The sequence below is a fragment of the Prionailurus bengalensis genome, chromosome C1 (genome assembly GCF_016509475.1).
Source record: "Prionailurus bengalensis isolate Pbe53 chromosome C1, Fcat_Pben_1.1_paternal_pri, whole genome shotgun sequence".
NCBI lineage: Eukaryota > Metazoa > Chordata > Mammalia > Carnivora > Felidae > Prionailurus > Prionailurus bengalensis.
The window spans coordinates 105,172,164-105,199,267 of NC_057345.1; the positions used below are offsets into that span (position 1 = coordinate 105,172,164).

Below are 27,104 nucleotides of genomic sequence, written 5' to 3' on the forward strand. Positions count from 1 at the left end.
AGCGGAGGGTCTCCCGGCAGGTAGCTCGCGGGGCCACGCGCCGAGTCCAGGGGCGTCCCGTCCCGTTTGTTGGCTCCCTTTTTCGGGTGCGGCCAGGACCCCCACTTCGGCTTCTGTGGGGCGGGCATGCGTGCTCTCTTCCTGGGGTGTTCTTACGTGCCCCACGGTGGCCCCGGGTTGTAAGCTGTCGGGACAGGAGACGAGAGACGACGAAGAGTCCCTAGGGAGCGGTCCGGACTCGGCTGGCCCGGCTTCTTCCCCAGCGGGAGCCGTGCTCCCGCGGCCTCCACACCCCCGCCGGAAGTGGCCCCCAGAGGCGCGGCGCTCCGGCTGGTGGGAGGGGGCAAATCCGCCACCCGCCACCTTGGTACCGCCAGGTTTCTGCTAGGTCGTCGTCAGGATTCCCAAACCCTGCCTGCACGTCGGGTGTCGGTAACGCCCAGGTTGCCCCGGGCAGCGGGACACTTAACGGGTGCCATTCATCCCCTTCACCCACTTTGGCAAAACTCCCTTGCTCGCCGCAGCGACGTTGCCAGAGGTCTCGCGCTTTGCACTTTCTCTCCCCGCCTTTCTCCCCCCGCCCCGCCCCGCCCCGCCCTTTGTTTCGAATGCCAAGGAACCTTAAGGAAGAAGGTAGGATTGGGCAGCTCCGGGCAGGAACACACAGGACAAAGAGGGTCTGGCTTGTGTGGCCCAGCATTCAGCTCTGACAGTCCTATGGGTTTCTCTAAAACAGCCGCGGTGGGAAGATGGACCGGGATTCAAAGGCCTCCTCATACACGACACCACTCCCCGGGAGCTCCGCCTGGTCGGTATCCTTCCCTGCTCACGTCCACAGCAGGAGACTCGCGATTCTTCCAGGAGGACAACCCCACATGCAGAGACATTTGAGGAGTTTTGTGCAGGTACTTGAGTTATCCAGCGCGGGGGCGCTCAGTAGTTCAAGCTCTCGGGCGGCTGGAACCAAGGGAAGGCAGAGCACGCCCTGCTCCCTTCCCCTCCTTGCCCACGTCTGTCTGCCCCAGCATCTGTGCGGGCGGAGGCTTGAGTTTCTCTCCGAGGGGCCAGTCTTATTACACCAGATGAAATGGAAGTCTTCACGCCTCTCGGGGTCTTAGAAATGAGTCTGTTTACCTAGAAGAGTGGGGCAGGACCTCGGGAAGCTGGCATTACACGAGCAAGAACTCAAACACCAGCGGCTGTGTGCGTCTCAGATTGACACCTCTTATCCTTGATCGTCGTTTATGTACACCCGGAAGAGACCAGAGTTGGTGGTTTCGTTCACACAGAGATTGGTGAAAATTCACGGAGGGGAACAGAAACAGGCAGAGATAACTTTTGAAAACTTTTGCCCTTTGCAAGGAGTGTGGGGAGGAAAGAAAGAGAGAGAGGAAGAAAGGAAGAAAACTTTTTCTGCTCCTGCCAGAGGGTCCCCAGTTTTCAGCCCCAGACTCAGAGATTTTCAGAATAGGCCCTGTGACCGGCTGAATTGTGTCTCTCCTCCCCCCTCCCCCCTCCCCCCCCCCCCCCCCCCCAGCAATTCCTGTGTTGAAGCTCTAACTCCTAGTACCTCAGAAGGTGACTGTATTTGGAGATAGGGCCTTTGAAGAGGCATTTAAGTTAAAATGTCATTAGGATGTGCTCTCATCCTATATGAGTAGTGTCTTTTTTATAAGAGGAGATCAGGACACAGTCAGCACAGAGGGACGACCATAAGAGGACACAGTGAGAAGGCAGCCACCTGCAGGCTAAGGAGAGGCCTCAGAGGAAACCAAATCTGATGACATCTTGATCTTGGACTTCTTAACACAAAAAAAGGTTTTTTTGTAAGTTTTTATTTATTTATTTTGAGAGAGAGAGAGAGAGCACCAGGGGCGGGGGTACAGAGAGAGAATCCCTAGCAGGCTCCATACAGCGCAGAGTCCAACGCGGGTCTCCAACCCACAAACGGTGAGATTATGACCCGAGCCAAAGTCTGGCACTTAACCAACTGAGCCACCCAGGTGCCCCTTGATCTTGGACTTCTAGCCTCTAGAGCTGGGAGTCGGTAAATTTCTGTTGTTTAAGCCACGCAGTCTGGTATCTTGTGAGGGCAGCCCTAGGAAATCAGTACAGGCCCCATGGTCTCTGCCCGGGGCCTCATTCCCTGCTCAGACCAACAGTACGTGATGGGATCCCCTGTGACTTAGTTATAAGCAGAAGTAGCAGTGACTTGGAGCTCTGCAGGGATGACCCCTTTGCAGCCCGCATCTCTTGTCCGTTGAAATTTGTTTCCAAAAGTGCAGCCTGAAGTCTTCAAAGGGAGAATTACGTTCCAGAGTGGCAGAGCCCTTAGTGGCTCAGCAGACCCCTGATTTCCATGCCGGAGCCCTTCCTCCTCAGGATCCCATGCCTCAAACTGATACTACATCAGCTTCAACCAACCTAAAATACCAAAGATGCCCAAGACCTGCCCGTGGCCCTGAGATTTGAGAACAGCCTGCGGGCATCTGCCGTGGCTAAGGCAGAGTTCAGGGATTCCTGGCTTAGTGGGAATGGCTATGATCTGCCTTCACCCCTCTCCTCGCGTTTCTACCCACGTGTGCTCCTCCCACCACAACAAGTGGAGCGCTCGCTCCCCAAATCCACGATTGCAGGGTGTGGAAGGAAAATAGGAAAGCAGAGGAGGAAGAGCACGGGGGAGTTAGGACCTGGCCCCTCACTGGTGCGGGGCAGTGGTGCCCTTCCCTGGGTGGTCTTAACTGGTTTCCTGTCAAAGGTGAGCCCCTCAGAGGATGGACCTCATCTGCATCACTAATCTGCCTTTCAGAGATATGGCCTTGCTGCCTAGTTGGTGGCCCCTAACTGGGCTTCCTGCTCTGATAGGCTATAGAGCAGTGGAGGGCTCTTTGCTCTGGGGTCATTCCGCGATGCTGGAGGAAAAATTAGCTTGATTTTTAGTGCAGTGCTTGTGCGTTACTGTGTACACGCATTTAGCTAGTAAAACCGATATTTCAGGATCTCTGCTCATTTTCTGAGGGTTCCATAAAAGGCTTTTTGCAATGGAATTACCTTTGTAGGTGGTTTTGCAGTTTTCTTAAGACTTTTCCCTCCCCACCCCACCCCTTTCATCATCCTTAGCTGAACAACTCTTTCCCGGCTACTGGCTGCCAGAAACTCATTGAAGTGAACGATGAACGTGAACTTCGTACCTTTTATGAGAAGCGAACAGTCACAGAAGTTGCTGCTGATGCTCTAGGTGAAGAGTGTAAGGGTTACGTGTTCCAAATCAGTGGTGACAATGACAAACAAGTCTTCCCCATGAAGCAGGGTGTCTTGACCCATGGCTGTGTCTGCCTGCTGCCGAGTACAGGGCCTTCCTGTCACCGACCCAGAAGGACTCTGGGGGAAGAAAGCGCAGATCTGTTCAGGCTTGCATTGCAGATGTCAATCTCAGTGTTCTCAACTTGGTCATTGTAAAAAACGGGGAGAAGGATACTCCTGGACTCACTGATCCTACTGTGCCTTGTCGCCTGGGGGCCCCAAAGACCTAGCAGAATCCGCAAAGTTTTCAATCTCTCTAAGGAAGATGATGTCCGCCAGGATGTTGTGAGAAAGTCCCTAAACAAACAAAGTAGGAAACCTCATACCTGAGCAGCCAAGATTGGGCGTCTTCTCACTCCATGTGTCCTCCAACACAGATGTCGGGGTACTGCTTTGAACAAGCAGTGCATGAAGACAAATAAGGAAGAGCCTGCAGAAAATGCTAACCTTTTGGCCAAGAGAATGAAGGAGGCCATAGGAACGGACTGCCAAGAGACAGAGGCTGTCTTCTCTAAGAGGTTCTACCTCTCGTCTGAGTCCAGTCAAAAATGAGATTTTGTAAGAGTGGCAAATAAATATTCATTTCTTTGTTGAATAAAACAAATGAATTTTTATTTATTGAGCATCTCAGGGAAGCTCAGGAGCAGGAACTAGCCTGGTTGAGGATGGGGAACAAAATTCTAGGCCTAGGGGTAAGGGAAGAAACACCCAGAAGGAGGCAGGGTCTCTTCTGATTACCCCAAATAGTCCGCTGGGGCAAATGTGAGGGTACTTGGAGGACGCTCCTTGTACAGGGAAAAAGGGCACTTTTTCATAAGACTTTTCATGCATTGTGTATAGATCATTAAAACTGTATTCCTCAGAGTGTACAAAAGATTTTTTTAAAAATCTGTCTTTCAGCTCTCCTACACAACAGCAGGTCTGGGTCTTGACAATGGAAGTGTTCTCTATTCAGCCTGACTGAGCCCCCTGTCTTCACATAGGGCCAGCAAACCACAGGCGGTGGAAGCAGGTGTATGCACACTCACTTTCTGAGGATTTGGAGCCTATTGACCCAGTCTTTCTCACCCAGCAGAGGGTCAGGCCTTGGCAGGACACTGCTGCCTTACCTATTAGCTGCCATATTGGTGATTTGCCTCAAGGGGCTAGGGCAACAGAATCTGATTCTTACTGTGAACATATTCTGGGAGGACTATGAGGAATTTCCCAGTGCCTTCAAGGGCTTCGCAAATTGCCACAGGCATTCTAGTGACAACTTGGACACCTGTTTGGCAATAGGACAAAGTTGACATCCCTGCCACTATCCTGTGAAATCCAAACTTCCTAGGCCTAATAGGAAACTTTTGGAATGTCTTTGTGGGTTTGAGAAACTAGGGTGAAAATTAGTACCAAAAACTAGTACCAAAAATTTTTAAGTCAGCATCAAAATCTAATTGTTTTAGGTACTTAAGTAATTTCCCACTTTCAGATCAGTCAGAAAGAAAAAAAAAAAGTCAGGCAAAAAGCAATTCATGTTCTCTTCAAAAGTCTTCTCATGTCCAACCTGGTTGGAAAATCTGTCAGCCAAGGAGCTGGTATTGTTCATTGGACTTTGGGTCCTTTAATCAGAGCTGATGGTGGCCTCAGCTATAGCAGCAACTAGGAGTGGACAGAGATGAAGTGCTGGATTTGAGGGAATTGTAGGGAGTAAAGTTGGTAAGATGTGGTGATTTAGGCATTTGGAGAATGCAAGAGAAAAAGGAGATTCTCCTTGACCCAAGGAACTAGGAGATGATAGAAGATTTCACTAAGGTGAAGAATTCAGGGAGAGCAAACTGCTTTTGGAACCAAGAAGATGTTTAAAGGCCCTTCTGACATTGATGTTGAGAATCCTGTTAACCATCTAGAAGGACGCATTCACCAGGAATTCTGAATATTAATCTATTCAGTAAAGGGGCTCACCTGGAAATACTTTGGGGGGAAGCCCTTAGCAGAAGGATAAGGGAATAAGGGCTAACAGAAGGCAGGGAATTGGATGAGATGTAGCCAGAAGTCCAGGAGAAGAGAAGAGGGCTGAGGCAGCACCCTGGGCAAGCAGGAGCAGTGAGGGGGCTGGTAGAAGAAGGGAATGTCAGGAGACAAAGGATAGCTGGAGACAGATGAGGACCACCAGGACAGCATATGTCCCAAGGAGGCATAGGTGGTAGCAACAGCACTGTATTATGCACACCATTCAGAAATGATGATAACCACTCATGTTCATCAAGCTCAGTCACTTTTTTTTATGTTTATTTTATTTTTGAGAGAGAGAGCCTGAGCGGGGAAAGAGAGACACAGAATCCCCTCTTGTGAGAGAGAGAAATGAAGACACAGAATATGAAACAGGCTTCTGGTTCTGAGCTGTCAGCACAGAGCCTGACACGGGGTCCGAACTCAGGAACCACGATATCATGACCTGAGCTGAAGTCAGACACTTAACCGACTGAACCACCCAGGTGCCCCGTGGCTCAGTCACTTCTAACTATGCTTTCTACTGCATCTCTCTTTTAATCATCGACAACCCTGCAAGGCAGGTAGGTGTTTTCTCATCGTTTTACAGGCTAGGAAGCTTAAAGTATCTTGCCTAAGCTCCCACAGCTAGTGAGTGCCATGACCCAGGATTCCGCCTGAAATGCTAGGACTCCAAAGTTCAAATTCCTAAGCAGAAAACATCAAGTGAAGAGGACATCCTGGCAGCTGAGCGGGGACGTGACGGGAGGTTCATGATGTACAGGGTTGAGGGCCTTGCTGCTTCAACGGACCCTTTGATACCTGCTTACCCACAGTCCACCTGTCACCACCACTATCAAGTGGAGAAAAACGTCTACCCTGTGCCGGAGTTGAGCTTTACAGTCTCCATCTCCTCCACCCTGTTACCTTCAGCAATGAAACACGTGCCCATGTGTCATGATCAGTACAGAGAAGCAGAGGCTAAGTGCAAGGCCACAGACTCGAGTTGGAGTCCTGGCTCTGCCTCTTATTACCTATGAGGCTTTGGCAAGATGCTTCATCTCACCAGGCCTCAGTTCCTCATCTGTAAAATGGGGATAACAGTACCTGCCCAGTGGTGGTGTCTGGAGACGTTTAAAGAAAACAATTCCCATGAAGTGACAAGCCCACGTCTGATCCAAAATGAGCAATAGGGAAAATATGTAAGACTATCATTAGCTATTTAGAAAAGTTGAAACAAAATTATGAAGGTAAATACCCTTACAATTCCCAAATTGCAAACCTTCCCTGGCTTTTAATTAGATGCTCATTAGCCATTCCCCTGTTTACACAAGTTTGTTCTCGCCCTACCCAATGTCTGCAATTCACAGCTACTCCCATGACTGGGCATAACCCTTCCTTCCGTCCACGTATGTCCCCCACTTTGCAGGCTTACTGTTTAGTCTGTAAAATTCAGCCCTGTGATGCTCTCCTCATGTGCCCCCCACCCCACCACCCCTGCTCCTCCTCCTCAGACCAACAGCACTTTCCTCAGGTTCTAACAAGCATATGCTCTCCTCTGTTTTAGCAGTTCCTCCGGTATTATTTATCCTTCCAGTTTCCCCATCAGATTCTGAGTTCCTTCGGGATGGGCATTTTGTCTTATTCATTTCTGTAAGTCAGCATCCTGACTGCCTAGACGGTCAGGGAATGCCTCATGAAGGACCTAAAAACCTTGGCCTCTGAATCTTTACTCGAAAGGACACACCACCCTGTACCCACACTCTCATCCCACCCACAACCCACCCGCCTCTCAGGGAACTCTCAGGAATTTGCAGGTCAGGAGCAGGCCTAGCCTGTACCCTGGAAGGAACTTCCTACAGGTTGTAACCCTTGTCCACAAATGGCTAAAGCCACCACTAGCCTGTTTCTGTGACCTTAGCTGAAGGCAGAGTTCACCACCACCGATCCCCTCAATAGAATCAGTGCTTCAAGGGTGATTCTTTAGGGAGGGGGGCACATTTGTGGTAAATTGGACAGCCCCCCCCCCCCACCAAGATGTCCACATCATGATCCCTGCAACCTGTGAATATGTTACTTTATATAGCAAAGGGACTTTGCAGCTGTGATTAAATTCAGGACCCTGAGGCAAAATTTATCCTGGATTATCTGGGTGGGCCCTAAATATCATCACAACTGGCCTTATTAGAAAGAGGCAAGAGGTCTAATGGGAAGAAGGCAAAGTAATGACAGTGCTGAGGCCAGGGGCCAAGAGAGGCTAGCAGCCTCTAGAAGCTGAAAGAGACAGGAATGGATTCCCTCTCTAGAGCCACCAGAAGGAATCAGTTCTTCTGGCACTGATTTTCGCCCCTTAAGACTCATTTTGGGATTTTGACCTGGAGACTATAAGAGAATAAATTTGGGGTCGTTTGTTAAAGCAGGAAAAGGATACACACGGTCCTTTTCATTCATCAAAGACGCCAGGTTCTTTTAACTTGGTGAAGGGGGGGGGGGTGGGGATCTGAGTGTCATCAGGGGCAGAGTAGGAAGTGTACTTGTAGAAAGGAGTGGGGGTGGGGTGGAGGAAGATGTGGCTGAGGAGGAAAAAGGGGTCTGGGAGACCTGGTGTTCCACAGTGAACAGGTTGGCTCCTCCACGGGCCTGACCAGCCTCCCTGACCTGCTTGGCCCGGAGTTCCTCAAGGCTTCCGTCTTCATGAGCGGCGCTGAGCGCTCCCAGACACTGCTTGGCCTCTCCCAGACCTGGGCCTCTGTAGGGCTCCCCAAGGCCATGCGGGGCAGGAAGAACCCAGACTCGCTTCACCTTCACCGTGGGCTTGTAGCAGTGGCCAAGCTCTTCTTGCTCTTGAGGAAAGCTCACACCCAAACTGCTGCTAGAACCTGTTAGGGTCCTAGGGCTGCCAAGATTCCCACAAACTTGGTAGCTTGAAGCAACAGGAATTCATATTCTCACATTTCTGGAGACGAGTGGTCCATCCAAAGTACGGAAGTATCAGCAGGGCCAGGCTTTCTCCAAAGCTTCCCCGGCGGGGGAAGGGGGGAGGGGGGAGGGCGGGGCTTCCTCACCTTTTTCAACTTCAAGTGGCTCCTGGCTTTCCTTGGCTTCTGGCAGCAAAATCTCCAATCTCTGCCTGTGTCTTCATATGGCCTTCTCCCCTGTGTCTTTCCCGCTCCTTCCTCTCTCTCTCTCTCTCTCTCTCTCTCTCTGTCTTTTTTTTCCTGAGTCCCATGTCTGTTTCTTTTTATTTACTTATTTATTTATTTTTAATTTTATTTATTTATTTTTTAAATTTACATCTACGTCAGTTAGAGTAGAGTGCAATAAGGATTTCAGGAGTAGATTCCAGTGATTCATCCCCTATGTGTAACACCCATAGTGCTCATCCCAACAAGTGTCCTCCTTAATGCCCCTTACCCATTTAGCCCATCCCCCTACCCACAACCCCTCCAGAAACCCTCAGTTTGTTCTTTGCATTTAAGAGTCTCTTATGTTTTGTCCCCCTCCCTGTTTTTATATTATTTTTGCTTCCCTTCCCTTCCCTTATGTTCATCTGTTTTGTATCTTAAAGCCCTCATATGAGTGAAGTCATATGATATTTGTCTTTCTCTGACTAATTTCTCTTAGCATAATACCCTCCAGTTTCATCCATGTAGTTGCACAGGCAAGATTTCATTCTTTTTGATTGCCGAGTAATACTCCATTGTGTGTGTGTGTGTGTGTGTGTGTGTGTGTATCACATCTCTATCCATTCATCCATCGATGGACATTTGGGCTCTTTCCATACTTTGGCTATTGTTGATAGTGCTGCTATAAACATGGGGGTGCATGTGTCCCTTCGAAACAGCACACCTGTATCCCATGGATAAATACCAAGCAGTGCAATTGCTGGGTCATAGGGTCATTCTATTTTTAACTTTTTGAGGAAGCTCCATACTGTTTTCCAGAGTGGCTGCACCAGTTTGCATTCCCACCAGCAGTGCAAAACAGATCCTCCTTCTCTGCATCCTCACCAACATCTGGTTTTAATTTGTATTTCCCTGATGATGAGGGATGTTGAACAGTTTTTCATTTTTCATTTCATTTTTTCATTTGTCTGTTGGCCATCTGGATGTCTTCTTTTCCTACTCCTTTCTCTTATTCCATCCTACATCCAGGAGAATTTCATCTAAACATCCTTAATTACATCTGCAAAGACCTTATTTCTAAATAGGGTCACATTTTGAGCTTCCAGGTGGACATGACTTTTGGGAGGACACTATTCAACCCACTGCAGATTCTGAGCTCAGAGCCTCTTAGACGGCCTTCTCAAAGCAGAACCAGACTGCCCCTAATTTTCTCTTTTTAGGTGCCCCTGCACTTTCCATCTCCAAAAGGCCCTTCTGTCTGTCAGTTACACCTGAGTATAAACCACGAGGAACAGATTTGCATTTTTACTCACACCCCCTGTGTCTGACAGTGTGGGGGCCAGAGGGGAGGCTGTGTCTCCACTTAGAAAACTCCAGCCTTCAGAGCAATACACAGAGACGTCTGTGGCCCTTGGCTAGATACCTCTGGTGACCTGGGGAAGGCCCAAACTGGACAACTAGGAAACTGTTCCCCAGATTCACTTGTCTGGGAAAAACTGGAAGAGAAAAGACAGAGCTACTACAACCGGGGCTTGATGTTGCAGTTTGAATATCTGTAAAATAGTGACAAGAAAGGTACATACCTCATAGGATTACCATAGGGATGAAATGAGATAAACACAGTCCATGCAAAGTACTTAGGGCAGAATCTCAACATGGCAATAAAGTAATAATTATTAGTCATTTCATTAACATTCTGATAAACACTAACTAGTACAAGTCCTAGATCTTTACCTTGGGAACCTCACAATCAGGATGTGGAAAGACTCACAGGAAACAATGGGTACATTATATAATCTAGAGGAGTAGCATCTAGAGATTCTTCTAGACTGTGACCCAGACAATAAGAATATTTGGGTTCCTGGATGTTTTGTGACTCACAAAAGCCTTCCCCTTATGTCTTCTCATTTGATTCTACAATAACCCTGGAAAGGAAGTAGGTCTTTTTATTTCTGTTTTACAGATAGGGAAATTTCTGGTGAAGATGAGCCCCTGGGGATACGGGTCACCCAGCTAAAAAGTGACCAGGATGGAATTTGAGCCTACGCTTTGTGTTTTACTTTTCTTTTGTATTAGGTTCAAGCTTTCCAGGGAAAGTGATTACACATAGATACAAATAATATCAATATTTGTACTGTAGGGGAGGTAACTGGGTGGCTCAGTCGGTTAAGCATCCAACTTTGGCTGAGGTCATGATCTTGCAGTTCGTGGGTTCAAGCCCCACACCAGGCTCTGTGCTGACAGCTCGGAGCCTGGAGCCTGTTTCCGATTCTGTGTCTCCCTCTCTCTCTGCCCCTCCCCCACTCACACTCTGTCTCTCTCTTAAAAATAAATAAACATTAAATATATATATATATATTTGTACTATAGAGAAGAGAAAATAATTTTCCCTCTGTCCTTCTGCATTCCTAGCTAAGACTCCCATAATAAAAGACAGATTAACAAGAGAAAATCAAACAGAAGTTTATGTATTTATTTATTTTAATATATTTTTTTAATGTTTATTTTATTTTTGAGAGAGAGAGACAGAATGTGAGCAGGGTAGGGGCAGAGAGAGAGGGAGACACAGAATCCGAAGCAGGCTCTAGGCTCTGAGCTGTCAGCACAGAGCCTGGCGTGGGGCTGAAACTCACAGACAGTGAGAAAATGACCTGAACCAAAGTTGGACACTCAACCAACAGAGCCACCCAGGTACCTGTAAACAGAAGTTTATTAACATGCATACCTCATGTATACATGGGAGACACCCAGGGAAAAATAATTAACTCCCCAAGGTGGCTTAGAATTCAGACATAAATACCATCTTAATAGTGAAAGAGGAGGGGAACTGGAGTCCTCTTAGGAGACAGTAAATGCCTTTTTAAAAGATGAATGGGCCCTTAGAAGAGTACACAGGAGATATGAGAGTTTGTGACAAAGTTTGTCTGGCTGTGGAGTCGAGTTCTCCTCTGATAAGGGGTAATATTCCCTGCTTGATGAAACTCCCAGGAAAGGGACTTATGACAACTGAGTTCCTTCTGGAGGCTGTATCTTGAGGCAGGTAAGTGAGGGGAGGGTCAGAGAAAATCTGTCCTTACATTGTTGTTTGAGCCTACAGCTCAAAATATCAATATGCCAAAGTAGCATATATTGGGGGAATATGTTCTGTGACCCTTCCGCACAGTAGAACAAACCTCTCGACCTCAACTCACAGTAAGAAATTCATTTTACATTGCCTTTACACAAGAATATAAATTGAAGGGGCACCTGGGTGGCTTAGTCGGTTAAGCGTTCAACTTCAGCTCAGGTCATGATCTCACGCTTCATGGGTTCGAGCCCCGCTTCAGGCTCTGTGCTGATAGCTCAGAGCGGTGGAGCCTGCTTCAGATTCTGTGTCTCCCTCTCTCTCTGATCCTCCCCTGCTCGCACTCTGTCTCTCTCTCTCTTTCTCTCTCTCAAAAATAAAATAAATATTAAAAATATATATATAAATTGCAACAAGTTTCACAAAATGATACTATTTGTGATATACTCTATCTTCTTCTTAAAAAAAGGGAAAAGTAAAAAGATGACCTCTATCAAGTAAATCAATTTCATAACCCACTAATGTTTTACAATATAGTTAGGAAAAAACCACTGGCTACAGGAAACTACAAAGAACAAAGTAAAAATCATCTTACTCATGTTTAATAAATCTTAATATTTCTCTGAATATGCCTTCTGAATCTCTCTATGCTTGCACAAACCTATGCCTGTCTTTGTAGGGAGGTAATACCCACCTCAGTAGCTAGAGTGGAAGGCTTATCGTGGTAGATGACTAAAGGAAATGTAGGTTGAGCTCTGTGGGAGCTGAGAGGAAAAGGTCCATTTCAGCTTAGCAAGTATGGTGGTGATATTTTGAGCTGGGTTCTAAAGAGTATTTAGGTTTTGAGGCATGTTTAGATTGGGGGCTAGGAGAAGGTGGTGTAATCCAGGCAGAACAGACAATGAAAACAAAGAAGAACTTTTATGGGGCCACATGTAGCATGGGCAAAGGGCAGTGACGAGAAGTGAACTTTAGGGGTGCCTCTGGCTCAGTCAATAGAGCATGCAACTCTTGATCTCAGGGTTGTGAGTTTGAGCCCCATGTAGGTGTCAAGATTACTTTAAAAAAAAATCTTGGAAAAAAAAAAGTGAGCTTTTAGTACCAGGGACTCCATGCCAAACTAGGGAGAAGCTAGGTTTTATTCTAGAAACAATGTTGGAGCAAAGGATATGAACAGGCAATATACAAGAGAACAAACACAAAAGCTATCAAACTCATGTAGAGATGCTTGAACTGATTAATAATCAAAGAAACAAAAATGAAAAGAATAATGAGATATCACTTTACACCAGCGAGTGTAGAAAAACTCATAAAGTTGGATGACCCAAGGGTTGGTCTGGAAGTAGGCTCAGAGGAGCACTGATACCATGGTGTTGGAAGTCTGGGGCAACCATTCTGGAGGGGAGCTTGGTACTCTTTGTTCTGTTAAGAATAAACAGATTCTGGGCTTGCCTGGTGTCTCAGTCAGTTAAGCTAGGCTTTGGCTGGGGTCATGATCTCACAGTTCATAAGTTCGAACCCTGCATCCGGCTCTGTGCTGACAGTGCAGAACCTGGAGCCTGCTTGCAGTTCTGTGTCTCCCTCTCTTCCTGCCCCTCCGCCGCCCCTGCTCACACTGTCTCTATCTCTGTCTCTCTCAAAAATACACATTAAAAAATTAAAAAAAAAAAAAGAATAAACGGATCCCAATAAGCAGTTCTGTTCCTGGTTTTTTATCTAAAAGATATTCTTACCTAGGTCCATAAGGGAAATGTACAACAATGTTCATTGTAGCACTTTTTGTGATGGGGAGTTAGAGCAAACCTGGATGTTTGTCACTGAGAGTGAGGAGATGAAATGTGGTTTTGCCCATCATGCAGTTTAATGCAGCAGTTCAATCAACAGATTGAATGTTCACATCACAACAGGGATAGCACAGACACAGGTTGCGTTCTGTGGGAGATGAATGAGCAGGAAAGGCCAATTTTTAAAATAGGATTAGAGAAGGGAAAAAGTAAAACATAGAATAAGATATAAAACACGATCCCACTTACATACATTCTCAGAGAGTAGAAATTAACTAGAACTGAGAAAGTAAAGATGTGTTCTGCTATTCATCAGGCTGGGATAATAGATACAGCTAGCCAAAGAAATAGCAGGAAACATAGGTCTCAAGGACATGCTGCAGCTATATTGTCACGATCCCCTTCTTTGAATGACTACTGCTTTCTTATTCACTGAGAAATCTGTTCTAAAAGTCACAGACTACCAGAACCTTTTCAGTTTGAAATCACATCAACTAGAATGAAACATCCCCCTCCCGCCAAGAGGACCTAAATCACTTTGACACAGACCTTGATTTTCAACCCAAGTACAAAACTTCAATAAGAGGTTTCTAAACACAACATTCATCTTTATCTTAACTTTGTGGTTTCCAAGGAAACAGGAACCTGGATACACTTCAAAGCCTAATTCTGATGTCCATCCTTTCACACAGCCCTGCTTTGCTTTAAGCCCATCAAAACTCTACAGTCCATGCTTCCCCACAACCTATTAACTCTAGTTTTTCCTTGTTTGGTGAGACACTTCACTGTTTCCCTGGTATATGTTCTTCCTCTTTGAAAACTAGTCAGTAAATATGGCTTGATATCAATAAATAGCTAAGTGCTGGTTGCAGGTTGATTGAGATAGGATGATTTTTTTTTCCTATATTTATTTCAGCATTCCTACATTTTTGGTTATTTACAATATTGTTAACTGCTGTAAATGCTGCCTCAATATCTTGCTTGACATTAGTAGTACAGCATAATGACTGAAAAGAGACTCTGACTTTTAATCTTGGCTTGGCCACTTACTGACATGTGACTTAACCCCTCAGTGGTTCTGTCTCCACATCTGTACAATGGAAATAATGATGCTACCTGCTGATAGTGTTATTAGGCTATTAGATTAGGGGAATAAAATGAGGTAATCCAGGGGCGCCTGGGTGGCTCAGTCGTTTAAACATCCGACTTCAGCTCAGGTCATGATCTTATGTTTCATGGGTTCAAGCCCTGCACTGGGCTCTGTGCTGACAGCGCAGAGCCTGGAGCCTGCTTCGGATTCTGTGTCTCCCCCTTTCTCTGCCTCTCCCCTGCTTGTGCTCTCTCTCTGTCTCTCAAAAAATGAATAAATGTTAAAAAAAAAATTTTTTTAATGAGGTAATCCGTGTAAAGTGTTTAAAACATTGTCTGGCACCAAAGAAGAATTTTTCTATTGAAAACAATATATATGACATTCTATTTTACCTTTGCATCTATTTAATTACTAGTAAAGTATGTTCTGTAGCTTTTTAGTTTTTATTTTGAAATGGTAATAGACTCACAGGAAGTTGCAAAAACAGTACAAACAGTTCCATGTGCCCCTCACTAAGCCTTTCCCCATGGTGATGTGTTAAATACCTGCAATGCAATCGCAAAAATTAGAAAATTGACATTGGTACATTACTGTTAACTAATATGCAGACCTTAATGACTTCTCACATGTTTTTTTAACCTGAGTTCATGTGCGTTTGTGCATGTAATTCTATGCAATTTTATTCCATGTGTAAATTCGTGTAACCACCACCACAATCAAGATACCATCCCATTCAGTTATCTCAAAAGAACTTCCCAGTGTCTTCCCAACCACCTCCCATCTCACCCCCATTCCCTGGAAACCATTAATCTATTCATCTCTGTAATTTATTATTTCAAAAATACCATATAAATACAATATATAGTATGCAAGGATAATTTTTTTTAATTTTTTAATGTTTATTTTTGAGAGAGAGAGAGAGAGCACACTAGCGGGGAGGGGCAGAGAGAGAAGGAGATACAACATCCGAAGCAGGCTTCATGCTCCAAGCTGTCAGCACACAGCCTGACACGGGGCTCGAACTCACGGAGTGAGAGATCGTGACCTGAGCTGAAATTGGATGCCTAACCCACTGAGCCACCCAGGCACCCCAAGAATAATTATTTTTAATGCATAGAAAGCAATACACCTTTTGCACAAACACATAGAAGCAAAATTAGAATGATTGTCTGCAAGGGAGTAAAAAATAAACATACAAAGGAATAATAAGAAAAAAGGGCAGTGGTTCTACTAAATATATACAGCAAATACAGTAAAAGATCCTCAGATTATGTGTGATTTGCAAATTTCAGAAAAATAAGAGTAACATTTAGGAGCACCAATTTATCCTGCATGGCTCAGTCAGAGTAAAGATTAAGAGGGTCAGAATAACCTTCCCCAAATACTGCTCTTGACTTGCTCAGTAACCCATGCCAACTGTCCAGGGCCAATCCTCTGTACTCTCATCACCTGATTTCACACCCCTCCATGACCCAGTCAGTCCTCCTTAAAGAGCCTGACTGTCTCTCCTGACCTGGCTGAGGACCTAATCTATGACAGAGGCCTCAGCAGTAAAATTGACTAGTCAGGAAAATCACTTCAGAGCATAACTCTTTTAAAGTTGATGTTCACGATTTTTTAAGTGATTGTACTAGCAGAGTCCCAATCCCAGACCTGTAGGTCCATACACAAGTCCCAGGAACACTTGGAGTCCATTGTTGCTGTCTAGATTGAGTGCTGGTTATATTGTTGAAGATGTTTTATTTATTTTTTTTATTTAAAAATGTTAACGTGTATTTATTTTTGAGACAGAGAGAGAGACAGATCGCAAGCAGAGGAGGGGCAGAGAGAGAAGGAGACGCAGAATCTGAAGCAGCTCCAGGCTCTGCGCTGTCAGCACAGAGCCCAACACAGGGCTCGAACCCACAAACAGATCTTGACCTGAGCTTAAGTCAGGTGCTTAACCGACTAGCCACCCAGGCACCCCTCTTGAAGATTTTTTAAACTGTTTTTCAGAATTAATGAAGATGAATTGAGGGTCTACTAGATGCCAAGCATTAGGATAGGTATTTGAAGCATTATTTTCACCAAAAATATTCTCACAGCACCGGGTTTTTGTTTTTGTTTTTGTTTTTCCTTAAGGCCAATAACCCCACTGTCCAAATAACCTCTGCTGACAATGATTTCAAGCATACATTCATCAAAAATTCAAATAATATTGAAAGATATAAAGAAAAAGTAAAATCCTCCTTCTGGGCTACCCAAACTCTTCTCCTTATGACTAGCCACTATTATGAGTTTTATCATATGAAATTCCAGAAAAATGTTTCCTTCATATATATATGCATGTATACATACGAATACATACATACACTTTTTTATTTATATCAAAAGGGATCCTGTCACTCTCTTTTCACCTATTAGATAGTTAAGTACTTTCTGAGTGTTTAATATTAAAAATAATACTGCTTTCTCTTTATTGAAGCTTGCCAGCTAATAAAATTGAGGAGTGCTAGAATATCATTTTGCAGCCACTAATGAATTAAAGGATCCAAGCATTAAGCATCAACAGCTATTGTCACAAAAAGGGGAGCAACTACACATTGTGTGTCTCCTGACAGAGAAAAAAAAAATAGCACCACCTGTGCAGCAGTCTTGCCAGAAAGTACAAAAATGAATCTAAATCTAATCACCTTCTGCTCCATTTATTCTCTCTGTTTCTACAGGAAACGTAAAGGGACAAAGAATCACAACAAACTACATCACAGGGAAGCCATAGGCAAAATCCCAACTGGAAAACTCTATAGGAAAAACAACCATGTCTCTTTAACAAAGAAATTACATGAAAATAGGGATGGCGGCACCTGGGGAGGCTCAGTCGGTCAAGCGATTAAGCGTCTGACTCCAGATCAGGGCATCATCTCTCAGTTCGTGGGTTCGAGCCCAGTGTCGGGCTCTGGGCTGACAGCTCGGAGCCTGGAGCCTGCTTCTGATTCTGTGTCTCATTCTCTCTCTACCCCTCCCCTACTCATGCACTCTCTCTCACTCTCAAAAATAAACAAACATTTAAAAAAGAAAAAAAGGGGGCACCTGGGTGGCTCAGTCGGTTGAGCGTCTGACTCTGGCTCAGGTTATGATCTCGCAGTTTGTGAGTTCAAGCCTGCGTCTGGGTCTGTGCTGACAGCTGGGGGCCTGGAGCCTGCTTCAGATTCTGTGTCTCCCTCTCTCTCTGCCCCTTCCCTGCTCATGCTCTCTCTCTCTCAAAAATGAATAAACATTAAAAAATTTTTTTAAATAATTAAAAAAAGAAAAAAGAAAAAATAGAGATGGATGGGAAACATATATTAGAGTTGAAATATGTGTCAACCAACCATTATGTTCAGAACTTATTTGGATTCAGATTTAAACCAAGCATTTTTTTAAAGCTGTGACATGTAGATTAAGTTTAACACCAACTGGATATTTGATGAATTAAGGAACTATTGTTAATTTGTTTAGATGTGACTTGGTATTGTGGTCCTTATCTTTTAGAGATACATAAGGAAATATTTATGGATGAAATAATATGCTGTCTGTGATCTGCTTCAAAATGATACAGGACAGACAGTCTTAAGTTGGTAATTGATGAAGTTGGGTAATGGGTATCTTCCCCTCTGTGTATATGTTTTAATTTCTCAATTATCAAGAATTAAAAATATGCTTTTAATAAAAAGCTGCTGTTGGGACACCTGGGTGGCTCAGTCGGTTAAGCGGCCGTCTTTTGATTTAGGTTCAGGTCATGATCTCAGTTTGTGACTTCCAAACTTTGCTCTGCGCTTGGAATTCTGTTCCTCTGTCTCTGCTCCTCCCTGGCTCCCGCACCCACTCTCTCTCTCTCTCTCTCTCTCTCTTTCAAAAATAAATAAATAGGGGCGCCTGGGTGGCTCAGTCGGTTAAGCGGCCGACTTCGGCTCAGGTCATGATCTCACCGTCCGCGAGTTGGAGTGCTGACAGCTCAGAGCCTGGAGCTTGTTTCAGATTCTGTCTCCCTCTCTCTGACCCTCCCCTGTTCATACTCTGTCTCTTCCTGTCTCAAAAATAAATAAAACGTTTAAAATTTTTAATAAAAATAAATAAATAAACTTTTTAAAAAGTAGAGGGGTGCCTGGGTGGCTCAGTCAATTAAGTGTCTGACTCCCATTTCGGCTCAGGTCGTGATCTCGCGGTTGGTTGGTGAGTACGAGCTCCGAATCTGGCTGTGCGCTGATGGCACAGAGCTTGCGTGAGATTCTGTCTTTCCTCTCTGCCCCCTCCCCCGCTTGTGCGCATGCGCGCGCTCTCTCAAAATAAACTTTAAAAACAAATTTTTAATAATAAAAAAGTAGGAAAAAATAGAAAATAGAAATAAAAAGCTGCTATTTACCCTCCCTGCATAAATATCTTGGAGGATTTTGTTTAGACATTTTTGTTTTGTTTCGTATATGAAAAGGGAATTGTGATAGTTATTGTTACATTACCCACTAAAAAGTTTGCACCACATTCTTCTCCCACTAATAGTGTATAAGATTACCCCATTTCTCTAACCTTAACCAGCACTGGGCATTAGCAAACCTTTACATTTGACCTATTATGAATCTCACAGACCCCTCGAAATCTCATGGTTCCTCAGAGCGCCATGGTGGCTGGTATCGGCCTGGATGGCCTGATGCAGCCATTTCTGTTAAGGGATACCCCATTGCAGTGAATGGATACCCATTTGAGGGCCAGGGTGCCATCTGCCCCAGAAGGTGCTTTAATGGACATAGACCCTGTGGCCTCTGAGACTGTGTTTTCACTGCCATTTGTGTTTTCACTGCCATTTGGCTCCTTCCTGTCTCCATAGTCACATTAGCCTAGAAGCTAATAGGGTTTTCTAAAGTCTGTTTCCATATGTCTGGTCTAATCTGGCAAGGTCTGGGCTCTACCTTCCGGTGTAAACTCGTTTTACTGTGCTCTCCTCCTTGCCCTCCAAACGCTACCTAAACTTGCCCTCTAAACTGCTTCTTGCAGTTTCTCCTACTTCTCTGAGCCAGCTGGCTTTTGCTCTCCCCCAGGCCTTTGCCCATGCCACCCATGGCCTGGAACACTCTTCCTTCCCATCCACCTCAGGCCTCACCCTAAAGTCCCCTCCTCCCAGAGGCCTTCCTCGCCCCCCCCCAATGTCAAGTTAGGCCTCCCTCCATTGCACTATCTGTGCCGGCACTTATCCCACTTAACACTCATCACACTTTATTATAGTCACTGGTTTAATATCCAACTTCTCTCCTAGGCACTAAAAGTCCAGGGAGGCAGAAGCCACTCTGTTTTGTTGAATCTTGTATGCTCACTGCCCAGCAGATTGCCTGATATCTAACACACTCAATCAATTTTTGAATGAAAAAATGAATCAATGATATCATATCTAGCAATGCTTAGGAGTCAGAGAAGAGGAATGATCCTAGAGAGCCTTTCTTATAGAACTTAATATCAATAGATACTTAATAGATTTACAAAATTAGTAGACAAAGATTTTCCATTGCCCATATGAAATGAATGATGAAACTTAGTCTCCCTAGGCACAGGGACAGTCTTGCAGTTAAGGGTCACTTGCTGAAACCCAAACAGAGCTGCCCTTCAGGCTTACTACTCTCTGTGTCAGAATTACTGATTACCTGTATTGTGAGCTATGTTAACCTCCCTCTTAAAGAAAGGCCCCCTCCCCAGGCCACATTGTGAAACCAAATATGGTAAGAATTACTGATAAAGTTTTATGTTTTCTGTTTTATTTTTTTTCTCTTGAAGGCCAAACTGAGGCAGTGATACAGGCCACTGGAGGTTTATCAGCAGGTAGGTGATGAGGTCAGACCTGTGCTTGGAAGATTACTCTAGCAGGAGAACATGGAATATCCGAGAGGTTTGATCCTAGAAGAGGTGAGGTACAACCCTAACACTTTCTCCCACTTGAATAGAACAGGTGTGTGCAAGTGGGTATGATAGAGAAATGAAGGAAGAGGTGTCATTTGAGCTGGAAGGTATGACTTTGGCTTGAAAGAAAACTCTGGCCAAGCCAGAAGGAAGGAGCAATCCAATCCAGACCTGGGAAGGAGCAAATGGGTTTAGTGGAAGGTGAACAGACCATTTGAAGTAGAGCAGAAAACCCACCTAACCCTATAGGAGAGCAGTAGGAGACACAGCTATAAAAGGAGGAAGAGGCAGATTTTGGAAAGCTTTGAATATCAAGCTTTTTAAAAATGTGTGTTGGATTACAGCTCCACCACTTACTTCCTAAACAATCCTGGACAAGTTATTTAACTTCTCTGAGGCTGTTTCCTTTATCTAGAAAATAAGGATGATGATAATGGAATCTACTTCAGTGGTGCCAGTTATAGATCGAATGATGCAATGCAGAGGACCATGAAGTAGTTAAGTGCTCAATAAGTAGAGGCAATTATTATAACAATCATTGTTAACCCCAACATAAGCAAATAGACAACAGATGTCTGAGCAGGAGAAAGAAGCGATGAAAAAGGTTCTTTAGGAAGATTAAACTCACTATCACTAATTAGCTCCCCTCTGGAGTTAAAATTTCAAATTTTATCACCTCTTCCCCTTCCCCACTCTGCAGTTTCCTTGCTAGTGAACACCATGCCCAGGACGAGCCTGAAACCAGTAACCAAGACTCTCTCATATTAGTGAAGGGATTCCAACTGATAAGCAAGTTGAGATATGGCCTCTCCGATGGAGAACCAGAACCCCCTCAGTCCCCTCCCCAAGGATTTCAGCCACCACCACCACCATAGATTTATATACAGGGCACATCCTGAAAAGAATAAAGCAGGTGATATTCCTTTTAATTGTAAAGCATAGATAATTTCCCCCCAAAATCCAAGGAGGGATCCAGGTTTTCAGAGATTGATCTTACTCTCTCAAATCCCTTAAATCCTGAACTAGCAGTTTATTCTCTGGAGAGTTTCTGAGGAGAGGTCTTTCTATGCCTCAGTTTCCTCAACTATAAAATGGGAGATAATAATGGTAACTATTTCATGAGGTTCTTGCGAGGATTAAATGAGTCAATATGTATAAAGGGCCTGGAGAACATTGTCTGGCACATAGTAAGTGCTCTATAGGTGTTAGCTAAACTTTCTTAAGGACTTTATTTCTTCTACCTTGTTTATAATGCTTCTTATTTGTGGTCATGTCTTTTTAAATGACTAAACATTAACAGTGTCCTCATAACAAGCTACTTCAACCCCAGTGCACATCTTGGGTAGAAGTAATTTTGGCCAATGGTTTATAAATATTTATCCTTTTCCACAGACCCAGCAGTGGTTGTATCTGTTTACTTCATTTAATGAGAAAATATATTGCAGATAAAAAGAAAGCAGCCAAGCTTTTAAATTAATCGGTAATTTTATTAATACAATAGCATCTACACATACTTGAAAACACGCATGTGGGAAACAGAAGACTTATTCAGTTCATGATGTCTGGAGTCCGTCTGAATTCACAAAACTCTTAGGATCAACCCCAGAACCCCTTAGCCAAAAGCAGAGTTGAATAACTGATCAGTGTCTTCATCAGCAAAATCAAGGCTTGGACAGAAAGACTGTGAACATTCTGTAATCACACAAAACAAAACTAAAATGCAATTGTCCACGCATTTGAGGATACAAAGGTGGAAAAGTTGGCTGCATGACCAGTGAACCAATCCCATTGCTTTTCTCAACCTCCTTTGCAAAAGGGTTATTAACCTTGTCTGTCTTACAGGGTCTATATTTTCAGGGCTTCCTGATAAATGAGAAGGTGAGTGTAAATTAAATGCTCATCTCCATGGGGAACAGAGGATCAGGGTGGAAGTGATGGGTTTCAGAAAAGGAGACTGGAAAAGGATTCAATGCTCTGAATTTAACGAAAATCCAAAAGAGGTTACGCTACACTAAAGAGCGTAAAGGGAGAACCAACCATTGTCACCTATTTGGCGCAAAAAGAATCTTAACACGGGCCTCCTCAGAGATCTTGCCCTGAGGCGACCACGGACGGACTTGGGCAAAGAGCTCCAAAAACATTTCCATTTTCATGTCTTCACATGTATCTAATGGAAATGAACGGCACCCATCCATCCACAGGAGCGATTAAGAAAAGGATCAAGGATTAAGAAAAGGGTGGGAAAATTAATTCGACAGATCTTAATAATTCAGTAAGTATTTAAGTGTCCGCTTTGTGCCAGGCACTGATTGGCACGGACAATACAGAAAAACAGACCAGCAAAGTCTCTGTTAAGGGGTTGAGAACAAAGACCATACCTAAGAAACGAACCAATTTCTGACGGCTGCTAGGAGGAAGAGAAAACCATGAGACCGGATGACAGGCAGGAACAAGAGGCGCAAATTCCTGAGTGGGACTTGGGAAGGCCTCCCAGAGGTGGCTTTTGAGCCCAGACCTCAATGACCAGCGCAGTGCAGTGACCTAAGGCCGGAGCGTTCCGAGAAGAATTAAATGCAAAAACGATCCACAAATCGAGAAATAACAGGGATTTCAAAGACCCAAAGTAAGCAGCGGAAACCAGAATCTACAAATTCCGGAGCGGGCGGGTGATTTTAAATATTCATGTCGTCCAATCAGGGAAAGGCTAGGACCCGGCAGCACAGGCTCCACCCTTAACGCCCAGACCGCTGGGATCCACAGGAGGCCACACCGCAGGGCAGAACTGGTGACTGGGCACCCAGGCAGCTGCCAAACGCTCGGAAGAATTCTTCAGCGCTCTGACGCAATATCCGCGGCCCCTGGGGCTTAGTTGTCCTGGGACTCTTTCTTAAGTGAGGATGACCGAAATCACTCGTTTCGTTTTAGAACACCGATGAAACATACACCCAACAGAACGACCAGGACACAGTCTAGGGACGGAAGGTGAGGAGGAACAGATTCTCCAATATCTTAATTCGAAAGGATTTGTAGGAAAACTAAGACAGTTAAAAGTGTTTAAGACGCGCTCTAGATTAAAAAGCAAAGCCAGTCACGCGCCAGGAGTCTCAAGTTTAAGAAAGGCTTAGATACTACGTGTGCCATCTTCCATGACCTTTCGCAAGTAAAACTTACTTTGTGAGAAGGAAGTGAGGGGAAAATAAGTGAACAAAGCTCTTTTCTGGTGATTAGGTGGGTGGCTCTGAAAAGAGCCTTTGGAGTCAAGCGGCCGGCGACCCGTGCGAGCGCCGTGTCCCGGCAGGGACTCACTTGGAGCTGGTGTACTTGGTGACGGCCTTGGTGCCCTCGGACACGGCGTGCTTGGCCAGCTCGCCGGGCAGCAGCAGGCGCACAGCCGTCTGGATCTCCCGGGACGTGATGGTTGAGCGCTTGTTGTAATGCGCCAGGCGGGAGGCCTCGCCGGCGATGCGCTCAAAGATGTCATTGACGAACGAGTTCATGATGCCCATGGCCTTGGACGAGATGCCAGTGTCGGGGTGCACCTGCTTGAGCACCTTGTACACGTAGATGGAGTAACTCTCCTTGCGGCTGCGCTTGCGCTTCTTGCCATCCTTCTTCTGGGCTTTGGTGACCGCCTTTTTCGAGCCCTTCTTGGGCGCGGGAGCGGATTTTGCCGGCTCAGGCATCGTACAACACCACACGCGTTAGCAAAGAAAAGAAGTGCGAGAATGGGCGGGCCTGATCCTTTTATAACCACCGTATGCAAATTAGGGCTCCAAAAGTCCTTCATTTCCATTGGGCCTTGCAGGGACCTTGCGTTATCAGTAATACCTACGTAACAGCACCTACTCTTGGCCTTATTGGCCAGTTCTGGAGCCAATTTAGGACCAATGAAAAACTCGTTCCTGACCCCACCCCTAGCAAAGCTTATAAAGGCTTTTCAATCGCTGAGCTTTCAATCCTGTTTTGTTGTGAGGTTCAGAGCTTTAGGTGTTCTAACCTCACTTTCAGTCATGTCGGGTCGCGGAAAGCAGGGAGGCAAAGCCCGCGCTAAAGCTAAGTCGCGCTCATCCCGCGCTGGCTTGCAGTTCCCGGTGGGCCGAGTGCACCGCCTGCTGCGCAAGGGCAACTACGCGGAGCGGGTGGGGGCCGGCGCGCCGGTCTACATGGCGGCGGTGCTGGAGTATCTGACGGCGGAAATCCTGGAGCTGGCGGGGAACGCGGCCCGCGACAACAAGAAGACGCGCATCATCCCCCGCCACCTGCAGCTGGCCATCCGCAACGACGAGGAACTGAACAAGCTGTTGGGCAAAGTCACCATCGCCCAGGGCGGCGTGCTGCCTAACATCCAGGCCGTTCTCTTACCAAAGAAAACCGAAAGCCACAAAGCCAAAAGCAAATAAACCATGACAAGCCAAAGACCAAAGGCTCTTTTTAGAGCCACCCAAATTTTCAAAAAAAGAGCTAATGCGCTGTTCCGTGATCAGCCCCTCATTTGACACTTTGGTGGCTCTTAAAAGAGCCTTTGGGGTTAGTGGGGATGGTCTCAAGCTTCCTAATTACTTGTTCTTGCCAGGCTTGTGACTCTCCGTTTTCTTGGGCAACAAGACCGCCTGTATATTGGGCAAGACGCCGCCCTGGGCAATGGTGACACCCCCGAGTAACTTGTTGAGCTCTTCGTCATTTCTCACGGCTAGCTGCAAATGGCGAGGGATGATGCGCGTCTTCTTGTTGTCGCGGGCCGCGTTCCCCGCCAGCTCCAGGATTTCCGCCGTCAGGTACTCCAGCACCGCCGCCAGGTACACCGGCGCGCCGGCCCCCACCCGCTCGGCGTAGTTGCCCTTGCGCAGCAGGCGGTGCACTCGGCCCACCGGGAACTGCAGGCCGGCGCGGGACGAGCGCGACTTGGCCTTGGCGCGAGCTTTGCCTCCCTGCTTTCCGCGTCCAGACATTACGGCCAAAAATGCAGTTACAGCTTCTTATTCAAGGAGAAGGAAGTGGAAAGGATAACCAATTTGGTGTAATTTATAAGAGCTACCGGGAGGGGTGAAGGGAAGTAGCCCAATCAAACAGCCAATCGGAAGGCAGAAAGCGGACTCTTCGTTTGCATCCTGCACTACAAGGAAATGACGGATTTCGTACGTACCTACCAATCGCTGGGAGCCACATTAAAGCTCCTAATTTGCATGAGAGGATTTTTAAAGAAAGAAAGCTTTCGGACAAAACACTGGTTTGGCGTTTTACTGAGTGGCAATTTTTGTTTTCAGTTTAGAGAAGGCGAGGCGGAGGTAGGTGGAGGGTGGGGAGAGGGGGGAGGGAATTGGTTCTTTTTTTTTCCAGTTTAGAGCTAGAAGGGAAATCCTAAGAAGGACCCAAAAGGCCTGCAGAGGGGCCTCCAGCAGATGCAGAGTTGTTCCCACTCAAGGGTAGGGATTCTGAAGCCAGTTATCCCCTTGAGCCTTAAATTACTCTCCAAGTCCCGCCTTTTCTGTCTGTTCACAGCCGAACTCCCAGAAAAATTACCAAGGCCGTCTGCTTTCTCTGCAATTTAGTCGTGGCCTTCGGTGTGGCTTAGCCCCACCCCCAGCCATCCCCGCTCCTCGGAATACACTGTAACCAAGGACTGAAAAAGATCTGTCCTCCTCCAGACCTCCAGGAGGCATCCGATTACCGCCTTGAAACTTGCTCCTTTGGCTTTCAAAATGTCCCCCGACTTTCCCCATCCTGCTCATTTTCCTCTACCTGGCTCTAAATTCTCGTGTCTGTCTGGGCTCTGCCCCCTACACAAAACCCCCCTCCATTCTTCGCTCTTCCCGAGGAGTCTTCCCACTTCCATGCTTTCAACTATCCCAGATTTGTTCTAGAAGCTCAGACCCTTACACCAAACTGCTTAGTGGGTACCTCAACTCATTTGTCCCAACAACTCGACCAATCCAGATGCGAACTTACCCAAACAACCGCCTACCTCCTCTGTTTGCTCTTTTTCGCCAAATTACACTTACAATCCACTCACCTGCATCTCAACAGCATATCTGGCTACTTACTTAGCATCTCTTCACTTTTTAATCCATGTTCCTGTCTGCTTCCTCACTGCTCTCTTAGATTTCAGCAACAGCCCTGTAACACTTGTTTTCCTAATCTTCCAACTGCCTTCTAGAGAAACCTTCTGGAAAGTTGTTTCTTCCTCCTCAGCTTCCCATCCTGGGTGGTTCTACATCCCTCACACCATTTGCACCCTCTCCTGAGTGTTCCATGAGGACTGGAGGACTTAAATCCTATTCATCGAGCCCATTTCTGATGTCCTCTCTTTTATCCTCACCTTTATTGAACTGACATTTATCAAGTACATGCTACCTACCAGGCAATGGGTATACAGATAAGTGAGACTAGTGCAAAGAACTGTCATGAGATGCTTCTAGAAAATAGAGGAAATCTCAAGTCTGCAAGTTAATATCAGCTATCTGTAGCTGGTAAGAATGTTGGTATAAACATGTGAAACACCCAGATCCAATCAAAGGTGATGGGAGAGTGCTTTTTCAATAGCAGAATGTACCTGAAGGTAATTCTAACTCAATCAATTATATCATTTCAGAAGATGCACGTGTTAATAGAAAGATGTAGTCCACACAGAGTCTAAATGAGGCAATTACAATAGGAATGTGTTGTTTCTCCAGCACTGTGAATACATACACACACACACACACACACACACACACACACGCACACAACCAAGGGTCCTTGGTTGTGAAATCATCAGCCTTTCTTACAACCTGGATGAAATATTTCTGAAGACTGCCCAACTCTCTTAGCTCAGATACTGGGCTCGACAACTTTCTGATTATTCTACTTCAAGATAAAAATATGAGACTGAG

General features: G+C 45.6%; 3 protein-coding genes and 1 pseudogene across 3 annotated transcripts; 2 read left to right on the forward strand and 2 right to left on the reverse strand.

Annotated features, from left to right (window-relative positions):
• The first annotated feature begins 191 nt into the window (after nucleotides 1-191).
• LOC122481090 lies at nucleotides 192-3,903 on the forward strand (annotated as a pseudogene).
• Nucleotides 3,904-21,701: 17,798 nt separating this feature from the next.
• LOC122481099 (histone H2B type 2-E) lies at nucleotides 21,702-23,964 on the reverse strand. The gene has a single exon (XM_043576104.1). It carries the CDS (start codon nucleotides 23,916-23,918, stop codon nucleotides 23,538-23,540), a length of 381 nt encoding a protein of 126 aa, XP_043432039.1. The 5' UTR covers nucleotides 23,919-23,964; the 3' UTR covers nucleotides 21,702-23,537.
• Nucleotides 23,965-24,214: 250 nt separating this feature from the next.
• LOC122481097 (histone H2A type 2-C) lies at nucleotides 24,215-24,647 on the forward strand. Its single transcript, XM_043576102.1, has one exon. It carries the CDS (start codon nucleotides 24,246-24,248, stop codon nucleotides 24,633-24,635), a length of 390 nt encoding a protein of 129 aa, XP_043432037.1. The 5' UTR covers nucleotides 24,215-24,245; the 3' UTR covers nucleotides 24,636-24,647.
• Nucleotides 24,648-24,672: 25 nt separating this feature from the next.
• Nucleotides 24,673-25,288, reverse strand: LOC122481098 (histone H2A type 2-B). Its single transcript, XM_043576103.1, has one exon. The coding sequence runs from the start codon at nucleotides 25,182-25,184 to the stop codon at nucleotides 24,792-24,794; it is 393 nt and encodes a 130-aa protein (XP_043432038.1). The 5' UTR covers nucleotides 25,185-25,288; the 3' UTR covers nucleotides 24,673-24,791.
• Between the last annotated feature and the right edge of the window lie 1,816 nt (nucleotides 25,289-27,104).